This window comes from Ursus arctos, unplaced genomic scaffold, assembly GCF_023065955.2.
Source record: "Ursus arctos isolate Adak ecotype North America unplaced genomic scaffold, UrsArc2.0 scaffold_25, whole genome shotgun sequence".
NCBI lineage: Eukaryota > Metazoa > Chordata > Mammalia > Carnivora > Ursidae > Ursus > Ursus arctos.
Genome location: NW_026622930.1, coordinates 23,729,457 through 23,745,079, shown reverse-complemented (window position 1 = coordinate 23,745,079; position 15,623 = coordinate 23,729,457). Strand labels below are relative to the sequence as shown.

Sequence of the window (15,623 nt, the reverse complement as noted above, 5' to 3'; positions counted from 1 at the left end):
TAAAGTAATAATAATAGCTAAAATTATTAAGCACTTATTTTGTGCCCCTACTCTTTTGCTTTATATATATTAACTAACTGAACTTTTCTATCAACCCTGAGGTACGTACAATGATTATACCTAAGTTACTGATGAGGAATCTCTTATTCATTAAAGTATCTCCAGGGCTTGTAACAATGCCTGGTCCACAGGAGGCATTCAAGTCAATATTTTTTTTTAAACAAATGAATGAATATATTAATTTTAGAGATGTTCAATTCTATGCTAACAGTGATGGTTATTTTAGGCCCTGCAGAATGTTCTCTATAATCTATGGACCTATCAGAAAAAATTACCTCATGGCTATAGGCAAATCTCTAGCTTGTCTTGTTTTTCTCAGGAATGAGACAAAGGATCAGGCAAGAAAGTGTAGACAGTTTACCACAAAACACGACCACTGATATGTGAGCTGCTAGTGTCACCATCCTATCAGTGTTCATCTGGAAGGGACCTAAAACTCACTCTGGAGACAAGAGTGAGGCTCAGAACAAGGAAATACATCCTAAGATCACACAGCTAGTAACTGACCTCAAAAGTCTTATTTCTTTTCAAGATTGAAAAATTTATACCATATGAGTTTAAAATTACATAATAATACTCTAGAAATAATATCTAGACTATGAAGAGTTAATTACTTTTACACAGCAATCATTACAGGAAGGGATTCTAAGTAAATGGCTCCCCGGTAGTCATATATGCTCAACATAACGTCTCAATACTAATTTAGCATACAAGAGCCATTTGCTGCTTCTTATTTGGGTATTCCAAAGTTAATAACCCTTTAAATGAGCATCAATAAGATTCTAGAATCTCACAAAGCTGAGTGAAGGACATCTGAAGAGCAAGATTCCTCCATGGTAATTAACTATAAAACCCCAAATTTTTATTGCTTGAGAACCAAATGTGCTGAAGAAACTCAGTATATCCCAGGAGGCAAAGGGGCTAGGGAGGGTTATCTGAAAAATATAATATACTCTACAAGGTATGAGGAGCACAAATGAGCTGTGTGAACAAGATAAAGCAATAACTCATCTGTGAAACTTTTTTATTAGTGAAAACTGGAAAAGGACTGGATTGACCTGACAGGAAAAATCTGTCGATATAGTCACCATTTTGGGGGTAAAAAGGAAACACCATATTTAGACTTAGCTAGTTTGTGAAATCATATGAACAAGGCAAAATACAATTTATCTTGGGGTCAGTTTAAAGTTGCTGGGAGTTATTTTTTTGGGCAGAGGAAGGGGTTGAAGGTATTCTTTGAGGTAGTATCATGTATATAAGATTTTCCACAAAACTATTTCAGAAGGAAAAATGTCAACATCAAGGCTTTTTATTTCAAGATTTATCACTCAAGTCACAATGGGGGGGGAGGATTTAGTTCCATCAATATTTAATTCAAGAAATGTTTTTCCCTACCAATTTTGTATTACTATAAGTCTTGTGTATACAGTATTTATTTTACATGTAGAGAGATCTATGGCCTTAGACTTGCTCTAGAATATTATCCCTTGCAATCTTGCCTTTTTTCTTAATCTCTTATACCCAGGGCTAGCATTTACCATACTTGACCTTTCACTATTAATATTTCAGTGAGAACTCTCAGGTTTCTGAAGAAAACCAGATTCCTCTGATATAAATCAAAAATCTTTGCACTATAATGCAAATTCAATATTCCAATAAACTATTTTCATCCTATGCCAAAGACTCTGAATATCAGCCTTCTGAATGATTATGAATTTTTAAAGCCCCATTTTAAAGCCACATTTAGTAGCCAATTCCTACTTACAAAACAGAAAAATCAGTGGTTTTAAAACAGGGCATTGCTGCCACCTCCAAGGCACTACAAAGTGGCAGTCATGTTAAACATTACACAATGCTCAAGACAGTCCCAAACCATCAAGAAGTGTTCCCTCCTCCACACGCATTTGCCAATATGTACTCAGTTAATGTTGAATTATTAAATGCATTCAAAAACTTCATACATTAACCCACCCACTTTTTAAAAAATTGTCTAATATTTATTTATTAAACTTGTGTAAGAAGTTCAAATATATATTCCAAGACATAAAGTCCAGCAAGGAAATACATCCACCAGGAACAATGTTAGAACAGGCCAAGTAGCCACTCTATTCACTATCTTCTCAATTCATTCAGTGCCCTGCTCATTCTGTTAAAAAATCTTCATTCTGTGTGGTTGCGTGTTTAAAGACTTTATGTTTTTATTTTTTTTTTTATTTTTTTAATTTTTTTTTTTTAAAGATTTTATTTATTTATTCGACAGAGATAGAGACAGCCAGCGAGAGAGGGAACACAAGCAGGGGGAGTGGGAGAGGAAGAAGCAGGCTCACAGCAGAGGAGCCTGATGTGGGGCTCGATCCCAGAACGCCGGGATCACGCCCTGAGCCGAAGGCAGACGCTTAACCGCTGTGCCACCCAGGCGCCCCAAAGACTTTATGTTTTTAAAGCAGTTTTAGGTTCACAGCAAAATTCAGAGTAAGGTACAGAGATTTCCTATATATGTCCTGTCCCTACACATGCACAGCTTCCCCCATTAGGATTAGGGTTAGGGTCAGGGTTAGGGTTGATATGAACCTCTGAGTGGTACACCTCTATAAACTACTAGTTTTGGATTCATCTGTAGTGGCTACATTTTAGACAAATATGTAAAGCTTTCAGTGTACAAAGGAATATACTTTAGAGACCTTTTTGGCCAGAACCCTGAAGTGTAAAAATAAACAGTTCTAACATGTCTACTCTACTTTCAAAACAAAATAATCACCAACATACATGGTTGTTAGAAAAAGAAAAAAACTTTCAGACACCCTCTGGGCATCAGAGAAAATTTGTGGTTTCCAATCTTGAACTGTAATGCAAAATGGGCTAAAAGGGTATGTATGTCTTTCAAAATTAGTCAACCTGCCAATACCAAAACAAAAGCAGCTGAAGCCCACTGAAGGTCTCCATGGCCCAGGGGACACTTCCAGTATATGTTCTGCTGTATAGGGACCTATTTTTCCTTTTGCAGGAATGGACTATGCTTCCCTACTGGCTCAGAAGACATGGTTTTCTGTTACTCAGTGAAAACTGCTATCGCTTCTCCAATAATCACTGATGAATGTCTGTGTGCCAAGCTTACAGGCACTAAGTTAGGTGCCAAAGAGAAATCCTAAAGATATCATCTCTGGCCTCATAGAGCTTATAGTCAAATGACACAGATAGCGGTGAACGGTTAAGTACAGCAAAAGGTGATGACTGCTATGATAAACATAGGGAAGAGGAAGGAAGGAAACCCCATTTAACCAAGGAAGATTAGGAGGAGTACCCTAAAACAGTGACGAGCAAGCTGCGATTTGAAAGCAATAGAATTTACTCAAAGAATAGGGGTAGAGCTTTCCCACGCACAGGATGGCATCCATGGGAAGCTCCCATGGTAAGAGAGAACGTGCCATATTAGGGGAGCCTCCAGTAGTTCCTCACAGCAAATTTTTACAGAAAAGGCCTGAAAGTTTTTTCTTCTAAAGATTTAAAAAAATTTTTAAGTCGTCTCTACACCGAATGTGGGGGCTCGAACTCACAACCCCAAGATCAAGAGTTGCATTTTCCACCGACTGAGCCAGCTGAGCGCCATGAAAGTTTTTTCTTCTTTAACAACTATGTACAATGGTGATTATTTTGTACTGAAAATAAATAGAATGGCTAAAACTGGACTTTTTGCTTTTGGATTTCAGTATTCCGGTCATGAGAGTTGAAGCTAGGTAAGGAAGGGGTCAAGTGTGCCATAAGAAGCTTGGCTGGTTACCCCGAAGGCCATGGAAAGATTTTAAGTGTGCACACTTGTGTGTGTATATGTGGAGGAGAGACAGAGAAAGAGAGAACACTAAACAAATAAACAAGGATGAATTTGTTTTTCTAGGCAGGCAAAAAAAATGCCAAGGAGATGGGTTCAGACTCTGTTGTAACTGGTAAGGGCCTGAATTAAGTAGCAGAGAAGGGCATATACTGAGAAGTGTTAAGAAGATAAATCATGGTGACTAAACAGATGGAGGGCCTAAGGGAAACATAACAGAATGGAATGAGTGCTCAGCAAAGGCTTTTTAGAGAACATATAACTTTATGTGTCACATCTGACATCTGAATATCCTTTGACCCAGTAAGTCCACTAAGAATTTATTTTACACAAATACTCATGTGCAAAAAGGTATTTGTATATGGATCTTGAATAAAGTACTGTCTGAAAACTAAAAAATTAGAAACTACCAAAGTTTTTTTTTTAAATAAACCACCAATGCTTAAAAACAAAAATTCAGGCCCAAGCACACCATGGAATTCTGTATCAATTTTTTAAAAATAAAGCAGACCAGGGTACCTGGGTGGCTCAGTCAGTTAAGCCTCTGATTCATGGTTTTGACTCAGGTCATTATCTCAGGGTCATGAGATTGAGCCCTGTGTCGGGCTCCATGCTCAGTTTGGAGTCTGCTTGAGATTCTTTCTCTCCCTCTGCACCACCCCCTACACGTGAACACACTCTCTCCCTAAAATAAATAAATCTTAAAAAAAATAAAATAAAGCAGACCTATATATATTAATAAAAATCTTCAAAACATATTAAGTAAAAAAAAAAAAGCAAGTCAATGAAAGTCATGAATATTAAAATCTCATTCATGTAAAAAAAAAAGAGAGATGTTTATGTGTATGTATATTAAGTAGGAATATGTATACATCAATGTCTAAATCCATAACAATGATCTGGAAGGATGTGTATCATTATAGTAACAGTACTTACCTCTGGGAAGTAAAGTGGGAGAAGTGGGCAGAACTTTATATACATACTTATGTACTGTTAATATCTTCTACAGTAAGAATTTATTCTTAACGTATTTTTTTTTTTAAGATTTTATTTATTTATTCGACAGAGATAGAGACAGCCAGCGAGAGAGGGAACACAAGCAGGGGGAGTGGGAGAGGAAGAAGCAGGCTCAGAGTTGAGGAGCCTGATGTGGGGCTCGATCCCATAACGCCGGGATCACGCCTTGAGCCGAAGGCAGACGCTTAACCGCTGTGCCACCCAGGCGCCCCCTTATTCTTAACGTATTTTTTTAAAAATCAACAAAATAATGGGGAAAAAAGAACTCTCACACTTTTAGCATAGTCAATTAGGAAGACATCACTGCTAGTCGCTAAGTTAGAGAACAGAGAAGGTAGATTAAGTGGAAAATTATGCATTTAGGTTTGTATTCGATTGGCAGTGCTTTGGGAAAATCTTATAGATCTGCCCTTGCAGACACTGAGATATAAGGACCTAGAGCCCAGGAGAGAAAACTGGGCTGGAGACACAGATCCAAGTCACCAAAATGAGTGGCTACTTTAGCGAAGGGAATAAATTAGTCACAGAGATGGTGCTGTGAGAAACAAAGTCTTAGAGACTTTTGCCAGAATTTATCTCAGCAGACTGGCTAAGGTAAGGCTCTATTACAGTGAAATGAAGAATGGAAGAAATAGAACAGAAAACAACAAGCCAAAAAGCTTGAAGGAAAGTGAAGAAAACTAGGTGGAAATTTGGAGGTAGCTGGAGGGAGTCCTGAGGGTAGTCGGGGAAAAATTTTCTCACAAAAGATGAGAAAAGCAAGCATATTTAAAAGCTCACAGGAAGAAGCCAATAGAGGAGGGGAGGTAAAAGTCATGGTTGAGAAGAATAAAGAAAGAGTGAGGCCATAAAGGAGAGGATAAAGAATGAGACCCAGGATACACCAGAGCACATCTGGCAAGATGAGGTTTAGCTAGGAGAACTTTCTCATAGAGACAAAAGGCAAAGTCAAGACACAAAGCCAAGTGCAGGATAAAGAAAGCGGACAACTTTCTTCCACTGGTCTTTATATGCAAACAGATGTCACCTCATCACCTGTAAAACTGAGAGGAGATGCAGAGAAGGAGAAGTTAGAGCTTGGAGGAACACCAAGGGAGCCCAGTTGAAACCCAAGACAGATTTGCGAGACAGTGTAACTGTTTTCCCTAAGAACTCAGCAGCCTTGATGCAGGAGCAGAGGATGGGTTGTCATTAGTGCTATTTTAGAGGATAAAATGAAAATGTTTCCAGGACAGCGAGACAAAGGACAGGTACTGAAGGTTTCTCAAGTATTTTTCCCAACATCTTCAATTCTAAAGAGATCTTTACCTTTATATGGAGCGCTTATTTACAAGGGAAAAAACTAGGTCTTCTTAAAAACAGTTCCTTGGCTCTGAGTGTAGCTGCTCTGTGATGAGATTATTTTAAGTAAATTTTATTTTTGGTCTTTGGATTACTTTGTAAGCAGGGCCATCATAAATCTGGATAGCAAGTGCTAGTTTTATACTTAAGGGAGAAAAAAGTTTGTGTAATTCAAATGAACTGTTAAAATAATTAAATATCTGTGTAAGTACTTTTTAAGTACATGAGAAAGAGAATTAGAAGACTACACATAAAATCTAAATTTTGATTTTTTTGAGGGGTGCTAGAATTATAGATTTTGAACAATTTTCTTTTTTTAAGATTTTATTTATTTGACAGAGAGAATGCAAGCAAAGGGAGAGGGAGAAGCAGGCTTCCTGCTGAGCAGAGAGCCCGACGTGGGGCTCGATTCCAGGACCCTGGGATCATGACCTGAGCAGAAGGCAGACGCTTAACGACTGAGCCACCCAGGCACCCTGATTTTGAACAATTTTCTAGCATTTAAAAAATGTTAGTACTATAAAAGAGCTTAAAACAATTAAAATTTAACAATTTCAAATTGTTTTTAAAATGTTAAACAAATAGATGAAAACCCTAAGTATATCTAAGTTTTCATCAATTTGAGAGACTTCAAAGGAAAAAGTCATTCCTATTATGAAATCATAATATACGGTTCATATTGTTATGAAGTCCTATCTTCAGTTAGCCTAAGTATATTTCATTGCTACTTCTTTTTTTTAATTTTGAGAGAGAGCGAGAGAGCACATGAGCAAGGGGGGAGCAGATGAAGAGAGAGCATCCTCAAGCAGACTCCCCACTGAGTGTGCAGCCCAACACGGGGTTTGATCCCAGGACCCTGAGATCATGACCTGAGCTGAAATCAAGAGTTGGAGGCTTAACTGACGGAGCCATCCAGGTGCCCCTCATTGCTACTTTTAATAAAGCTAAACGGCCAGATATGTATCATTTACACACAGTAAAAACAAAACAAAACAAAAAACCTTTTCAAAAAATACTTATCATTGAGAGGATTACCTTGTCTTTTGACTGTCCTTGCCGAGCAATTGCATCATATTTAATTTTTCCTTCAGCATCCACCTGAATGGCAAGTGCATTTGACATTTTTTTCTTTCGCCCCATATCCAGTGGATACTGGGCCACGTGGATCTCTGGAAAAGCACCTCCATCTCCAAAATCCTATTTATTAAAAAGAAAAGAAAGAAAAATATTTCATCGTAATTTCAGATTCAAGATACATTCATTCATTCAACAATTATCGAGACATTGTTATGCTAGATGCTAGAGACATAGCAATAAAGAAAACAGAGGTCCCTGGTCTTGTACAGTGTACATTCTAGTGGGCAAAAATATAAAAAGCCTAATCTTCGGCTTGTGATAAATGCCTTGAAAATATAATGGGACCGCAAAGAGAGGCTACTTTCAATAGGGCAGTTGGGACAGCCTTTGTGAAGAAGTAACGTGAGCTAAAGCCTGAATAATGAGAAATCAGGAATGGGAAGATCTGAGGGAAGCATTTTCCAGGCAGAGCAAATAGTGTGAAGGCTCTGTTGCAAGAATGAACTTGGAATGTTCTAGGAAACAAGTGTCCAGTGGGGCTGGAGCCTGCTGAGGACAGAGGAGCAGACACACAGGTGATAAGCTTGCAGGGGTAGACAAACACCAGATCATGAAAGGGCTTCTAGACCATGGCAACAAATCTGGATTTTTACATATGTGGCAGGAAGAAATTAAGCAGAATGTTTAGGACAAGGAAAAGATCTTTAGTTTTAGCATATATAATGTTCTTAGTGAGTAACCATTCAAGCTATAATAGCACAGAAATGTAAAGAATTTTTTCTTGGAACCAGATTTTAATAACATATTTATTCATGTTCCATGAGAAGCAAATAAATAGAATAGAAAGGCCTCAGAAATGAGTTCAACACATTTCTAATGGTGACTGTATACAATTATTTAGAAGAGAGGATGAAGACTTCTAAAGTAGAACAAGCTAAGTAAAGCCTGTTGATGAAGTTTAGCATCATAAAAAGAGGCAGCTCATCAAATTAACATATGAATATTAAACATAATCTTTAAATAATTTTGTTAAATTTAGTAATATTTGCTTAGGACCTTACTATAATGTACAAAATATAATCTACACTCATTTAATTCTTGTATTTCTTCAACACCTCATATTTTCATACGGAAAAAATTCAAATTTAGAAAAGTTAAGTGATTTTCCCATGATGTCATAGCTGGCATATACAGGACTTGAATTCAGATCTTTTGACTCCAAAAAACTTTGTATTTTCTACTGAAAATATTTTCCTTTTTTTAGCTCAATAAAGGGCAAGTCAATACTACTAAAAAATGATAGGAAAAAATATTTTTAAAAATTTTTACTTTAATTCTAGCTAGTTAACATACAGTGCAACATTAGTTCCAGGAGTAGAATTCAGTGATTCATCACTTACATACAACGAGATAGGAAAAATATTAAAAGCAATCATTTAGAGGAGGTTTGATGAAAAAACTTTATGAAAATAACACAATTTTTTTTAAGATTTTATTTATTTATTTTATTTAATTTATTTATTTATTGGCGGGGGGGGGGGGGAACACAAGCAGGGGGAGCGGCAGGCAGAGGGAGCGGGAGAAGCAGACTCCCTGCTAAGCAAGGAGCCGGATGTGGGACTCAATCCCAGGACCCTGGGATCAAGACCTGAGCAGACACTTAACTGACTAAGCCACCCAGGTGCCCTGAAAATAACAAACTTTTATGACCTCCTCCTTCAAGAAATATTCCATTAGATCTTGGACATGTGATTTCCTAGATACAATATGCTGACTTGTAAAGAAAATTTTGGACATTTTAAAAAACAAACAATAAAGCTAAGGGAGACATTTTCTTATAAATTAGGCAGAAAACTGTTAAAGCATTCTCAAGAAAGGTGCTACCTGTACCCAGGCCATCAATCTGACACATGTTAGATTTGCTGGGGTTCTATAATAAGCACTTCAGAACTGTAGATGTGGCATTATGCGGTCATTAAGCTTACCAGAAAATCATAGCTTTTACTTTGAAAACTAGAACAAAATGCTTTCTCCATAGAATGTTCACTCCCCTACAAAAGCATTCACAGTATTTCCAGATTAGCTAGCCATTTTGGTTTGATTTTCAAATAAACTGTTCTGTTCCACCAGGTCACATGAAACCTTTAGTCAAGTAGGTTTTAAAAAGTTAATAGTCCCTGAATGTCATAATGCTGAAATGGAAGTAAGGATGAGATTTCTGTTGTATGTAACACGATGCCTGTCACCTCCCCACCCTATAATCTATTGAGAGAGTAAAGAAAGAATATCTAGCATCCCTCCGAAGAGACACATTGTACTTCTCTTAGGCAATGCCAATCACTACCTTTTTGCCCCAGATTAAGAGGGCATTATAGCCTCCTTGATTATCTTCTATTTTGCCCTGCTTCTCACAAATTACACTATCAGTGAAAACAAAAGCAACAACAGCAATCCCTTAGTAATTTTAGTAAGACTGGCCTTCACACATTAGAATTAATAAGGTCTAGAGGAGAGCTGAGGAAAAAAAAAACAAGGAAATTTCTTAGAAGACATGATCTAGTTGTCTTCTAGGTTCCACAGAGTGTTCTGGTAGGTAGGGGGGAATGCCAAACATGGGAGAGACTGAGAATACAGACAGCATCTTGTAGGGTGCAAAGCAACAAATTTCAATCCAATGAATACTTAGTTCATTATGATCACCACTTGGAGGCATACGAAAAAAAGGTAAAGGCATGAGCCCTTCATATTTGTAAGGTAAAAATCACAACCATAAAAGGACAGAATGTAGCAAAGTGATAAAATGAAAATACTTGGGTACAAAAATGAATGGTATAAGAACAGAGAATTTTAATAGGGCAAGGACATTCCACATTGGGAAGTGGAAGAGGGAAATTTGTAGGAGTCAAAAGGAATACTGAGAGACGGAGAAGAAAAAGGATTGATCAAAGAGGAAGTGGTCTTGGGGAAGCAAAATAGTTAAGTCTCAAATATTTGCTTTTCTCCCTAGATGAAAAAGGCGGTCAAGCATGGGAAATCTGCCCTGGAGTTAGGGAAAGGAAAATGTACTGAATTGCAGTACACAATACAGAGTAACTAGGAGGACAGGTACTGACAAAGAAGTTTGTTTTTTGGTAACAAGCTAGAGATATAAAAAGATCATTCCAGATTTCTTCTTTCTCCCTTACTGTCTCCAAATCAACCATCAAATTCTCTTGTATCTTCTAAAAAACTTATCATCTGTATATTAAACCTATATAAACATTATCAAATTGAAGACAAGAAAACAGATGAAGAGAGCTCAGGATCTGTCCAGGGTCACACAAACAGTAAGCAGCACAGGTATGATGCAAAAACACTGATTTTTATTTATTCTTTTAAACTCCTTGCCAGCGCTCTTGCCACTACACTTTACGGGAAGGAAATCAGAAAAAGAAATGCTGCTGGAGTTTTCCCTGGAGGAAGGCTGTCTCTGCAGGGTTATGTGGCACTGTGCATTCAGGGAGAAGGAAGGGAAAGGCACCCGAACATGAACTTTTATTTTCTCCTCTTAGTTTCCCATTATTTTCCCTATACGGTAATTGCTAGATTTATAGAGGGTATGTTAGTTTCTTTTGTACATGCTTAATAGTTGGATATAAGAAAAGACATAGGCAGTGATCACAAAGCAGTGATAATAAGCCAGAAGAAAAATATCAGTGCCCTAAGCAGAGCACCTGTCTTACGAACTCACAACCAGGATTTCTAGCATATTGGCATTCATGTGCAGAGGTTCTAGGGTTTAAATTTATTTTATAAGGGTTAGCACAATTATTTACCTCTAATAACCGAGGTATCCAGCCTTTCCGGTACCCGTATGGGGGAGGTTCTCTTCGGGAGGAGACCAACGAGGTCTGTCGTGATCTCTGGGATCTTGCTTTTTCTTCAGCCTCAAGCTGGTCCTGAGATAGCTGAGTAGGTGCAGGTAAAAAGCTATAAGCAAAGATAATAAAAGTCAGAATTTTAAAAAATTCTTACATTTGATCATTGCAATTTGGCCACCAGAGACTATTTTACCATCATACTTTTACCCTTGAGCAGAGGGTCAAACATTTTGATGATTTATGGCAGTATTAAATATCCATCATTTTATTTTGTCTGGAAAGAAATAAGTACTCAGAGGGGCGCCTGGGTGGCTGTTGTTAAGCGTCTGACTTCAGCTCAGGGAGTGATCCCAGGGTCCTGAGATCGAGCCCTGCATCAGGCTCCCTGCTCTGCTGGGAGCCTGCTTCTTCCTCTCCCACTCCCCCTGCTTGTGTTCCCTCTCTCGTTGGCTGTCTCTCTATCAAATAAATAAATAAAATCTTAAAAAAAAAAACCAAAAAAAAAAAAAAAAAAACCAAAGACAGTTACAAAGAAGCCAAAATATTTACTTATATTCTCTTTTCTTTACCTTCTGCTAGAAGAACTGTTACTAAAATGATCAAAAGGCAGGCAGCCTGCCAAAGCAAAGAGTTCAGACAATCCAGTAAACAGGTAACTTGGCCTGGATTAGGGTCTGAACATACTCTAACCTTCCAGAAGGTCTTAACTGTGCTGTTCCTTGTAAAGGATGACATTCCCACAAAGAGGCACACTCCTGTGGTGGCAGGGAAGGGGGAAGGAGTACATAGTGGGCTGTGGGCTGTATATGCAAGCAGAAAGTATACCTCAGTGGTTCTCAACTGGGGGGCAAAATAACTACAATGTAGGTATTTGACAATGTCTGGAGACATTATGATTGTTAAGACTTGGGGATAGGGAATGGGGGGGGTGCCACTGGCATCTAACGGATAGAGGCCAAAGATGCTGCTAAACATCTTACTATACATAGGACAGCCCCATACCAGAATGAATTATCCAGTCCAAAACGTCAAAAGTGCCACTGTCGAGCCATCTTAAGTCTACCCTTTCCCCTTTACCAAATAAAGCATATTAAATGCAAGTAATATTATTAGATACATAACCCCCAAATACACTTGCATTTAGAGAACTAAATCAGTATGACTTTAAATCTTTAGTTAGTAACAATAACTAGTGACACCAATACCGTAACGCATCACTATGTCAAGTCCCTGCTGTCCTTGGTAGATCTTGGAGATAAATAACATTTCACCTGGAATCAAATCAACCAGAACTCAATGAAACCAGAAAACTATGTAGTCCCCAAGACTAGCCATTTAAAGACTGCACTCTGCCACTGCAATTTTAAGCACACAATACCCACAACATCTCTGTTATTTTTCCTGTATTCTTTTCAAATTCCACCTTTTCCACAATACCTTTCCTAATAATTCTGGTAATCTTTGCTTTGGTGCCTCCCACCTGGAGGTGCACTCAAATGTTTGCTGCTTGTAACATTTACTAAAGAAAACTCCCTAGTCCACTCAACTTATTTAATCTAATTCTTTTGCACTTAAGGTTAGTATTATACAAGTGAGCATTTTGTGCTGTTCTTTCAAACCTGTATGCCCTGTACCCCATCTTCCCCATTTACTTTTGTATACACACAACCCCTAGGATAGAGCAAGTCACCCAAAATTAATTCCTCCAAGAATTTTCTGATTAAAACATTTTGTGGGATTCATAACTGTCATCAGCCAGGAAAAATAAGTGTGAGGAGAATCAACTGTGTTTAGGGAGCGCAAGCTTATGTCCTAAGACGATTACTTTCTTTACAACCATCTTTGACAACAACTTTTCCTGCTTGCATTCGCACTGAAAGTTTTTCCACTTAGATGGGGCAGCAAGGTCGCGGACTAGTAGGAGTTATGTAACTCCTCGTAATCTCCCAGTTAAGCATCTTTTTCTCAAAGGCGGGGACCACTTTACATGCGGTTACCAAGGCAACTGGGAACAGCAAAAATCTGAAGTGGTTCTATCTACGAAAGAAATTCTAAGGTCCAAAGTTAAAAGTGCGGAGCAGCGGTGCATTATTAGTAGACTGTGGCCACCACAGCGGCTAACTTAAAAATCTCTGCTCAGTGCCGGGCCCCTCTTTTTTTTCAGGAATCCTTGTTTCGGGGCACAGGCGAGACTTCGGCGGACACACGGCAGTAAGCCGGACAGTCAGCTCCCGCCGCTTCACTTCGCCCAAATAAGCCACTGCCCTCCACACGCCCGCCTTGTCCGCCCGAGCCGTGGCACGGACGGAGCGCTCTCCACAACCCCAAGATGCTCAAGCGAAAAACACGTGCGACTCCTGGCATCTGAGGCCGGAGAACTATTCGCCACGCCGAGGCTTTCGGCCTTAGTGAGGGGACGAACTCAACCAGGGAAAACGCTCAGGAAAGACCCCAGCTTCCGTGAGGCCTAGTCGCCCCGGAGGCCGGCAGGAGGGCCTAGCTGTGGTCGCGGCCCACGTCGCTCTGTGTCCCGAGCCAGGCCAGCGCTCGGAGACAGTGGGCAGAGAAATGAAAAAGGTGGGTACTCCCAGACCCTTCCGTATCGAGGACCCCCATCCACAACCCACCTGGTGAGCGCCATCTTCTTCCGCTTCTTCCAGCGCGAGCGACAGCACCGCGGGGCGGGTCTTTCCCCTGATGAGGAGGGGAAAGGAAGGAGCCCGCGATGCGCAGGCGCCTCAGCCGAAAGGCCTTCTGGGATTTGTAGTTCTTGGAACAAGAGTACGATTCGGTTCTGTCCTCGCCAGACTGAGCGGTTTTAATGAGATAAAGGCTTCAGTTACGAAAGGCAGATGCATCCTTCGTACACTTGTGAGAGAACAGGGCGTTCCCTAGGCAAAATAACGAAGGTGAGATGCCTTTTAAGCTGCTTATTTTATTCCCCAGTCTCATTTCCCTTGTAAGGATCCCCAGTACAAGAGTATACCGGGAACAGCAACGTTAAATAAAAGGGTGACAGGGTTTTAAAACAATAGGAAATCGTGAGACTGTCGAATGGAGAGTTTGGGGACGCTCAAAAACATTCACACTCGAAACTTTTCTTTAAACGCTGTGCCCTACCTCCACACCTCACCCCCAAAACACTCTCCTGGGGAGGTATTGTGTGATATTTGGTAAGGTACCTTTACAACACTTCTTCTGTGTATTATGTTTTTATGTATGTACGTGTTTTATATTATTTGTTTTACATAGATTTTGGGTTAAACATAATCTTTGATGAACTGATATGATGAATGAAATCTGCTTACAAATATTGGAGAGAGGGAAGTGGGTGGAGTATAGATGAAATGAGAATAGCCGTTTTTGATCACTGTTGAAGCCAGATAATGGGGAAATGGATGTTCATTACACTAACACGTTTAACATTTTCCGTGATAAAGTGTAGGTACAAACTTTACTTGCAGTATAGCACAGATACAGAAAGGTGCCTACACTGTGAATGTACAGCTCTTTGAATTTTCCCAAACCAACCACACTACTTGGAGCAGCAGAAGCAGCATCCCCCACTCAGGATGACTCAGTTTCTGGTGACAAGATGTTGTAGGTTCATCTAGTATTTTTTTGTACCCCAGACTTGGAGTCAGTCATTTCTCCAAGGAGCCCTCTTTTAAGTGGGAAAGTGTTATTTAGAGAAAACGATTCGGATGCTACAAATGTTCATTGTTATCAGGTTGATTATTGTTAGTAATCCTTTTTAGTCTACAGATCTAAAAAATTTAGATATACAGACATATTTTTTGAGAAAATGCATAGTGCATTTATATTAATATTATCAGTGCAAATTTAGGATTACACAGATTTTACTTAACTTTGATTTATATGCATATCTCTTCTGAAAATCTTGGTGCCTAATGGCATTAACATAATTACATATGGCAATAACAATTAATTAGCATAATTAATTAACATAATTGCTTTATCCTACTGTATATATAAAATAGTTTCAGAATAACATTATGAAAATGATTACTAAACATATGCTTAATGATAATAGTTTCTGCTTTTTTTTTTTTTTTTTGCAATTCTTTTTGCCCTTGGAGTATATCTCTCTACGTGTGTATAGTCAAATTACATTGCTTTAAAGTGACTTGGGGGGGCGCCTGGGTGGCTCAATCGTTAAGCGTCTGCCTTTGGCTCAGGGCGTGAGCCCGGTGTTCTGGGGTCGAGCCCCACATCAGGCTCCTCTGCTGGGAGCCTGCTTCTTCCTCTCCCACTTCCTCTGCCTGTGTTCCCTCTCTCGCTGGCTATCTCTTTCTCTCTCTCGAATAAATAAATAAAATCTAAAAATAAATAAATAAATAAAGTGACTTGGGGAGAGGTGCACCTGATTGGCTCAGTTGGTAGAGCATGCAACTCTTGATCTCAGGGTTGTAAGTCTGAGT

At 39.1% G+C, this 15,623-nt stretch overlaps 1 protein-coding gene across 1 annotated transcript in view; it reads right to left on the bottom strand.

The window, feature by feature from the left end:
• Window positions 1-13,891, bottom strand: part of SNW1 (SNW domain containing 1) — a 30,318-nt gene extending 16,427 nt beyond the window's left edge. Inside the window, exons 1-3 of the mRNA XM_026519409.4 lie at window positions 13,809-13,891; window positions 11,137-11,290; window positions 7,280-7,441 (exon numbers count right to left, since the gene is read on the bottom strand). Of these exons, the coding sequence (XP_026375194.1) occupies window positions 7,280-7,441; window positions 11,137-11,290; window positions 13,809-13,822 (330 nt within the window). The 5' untranslated portion in view covers window positions 13,823-13,891. The remainder of the gene's footprint in view (window positions 1-7,279; window positions 7,442-11,136; window positions 11,291-13,808) is intronic.
• Window positions 13,892-15,623: the final 1,732 nt, after the last annotated feature.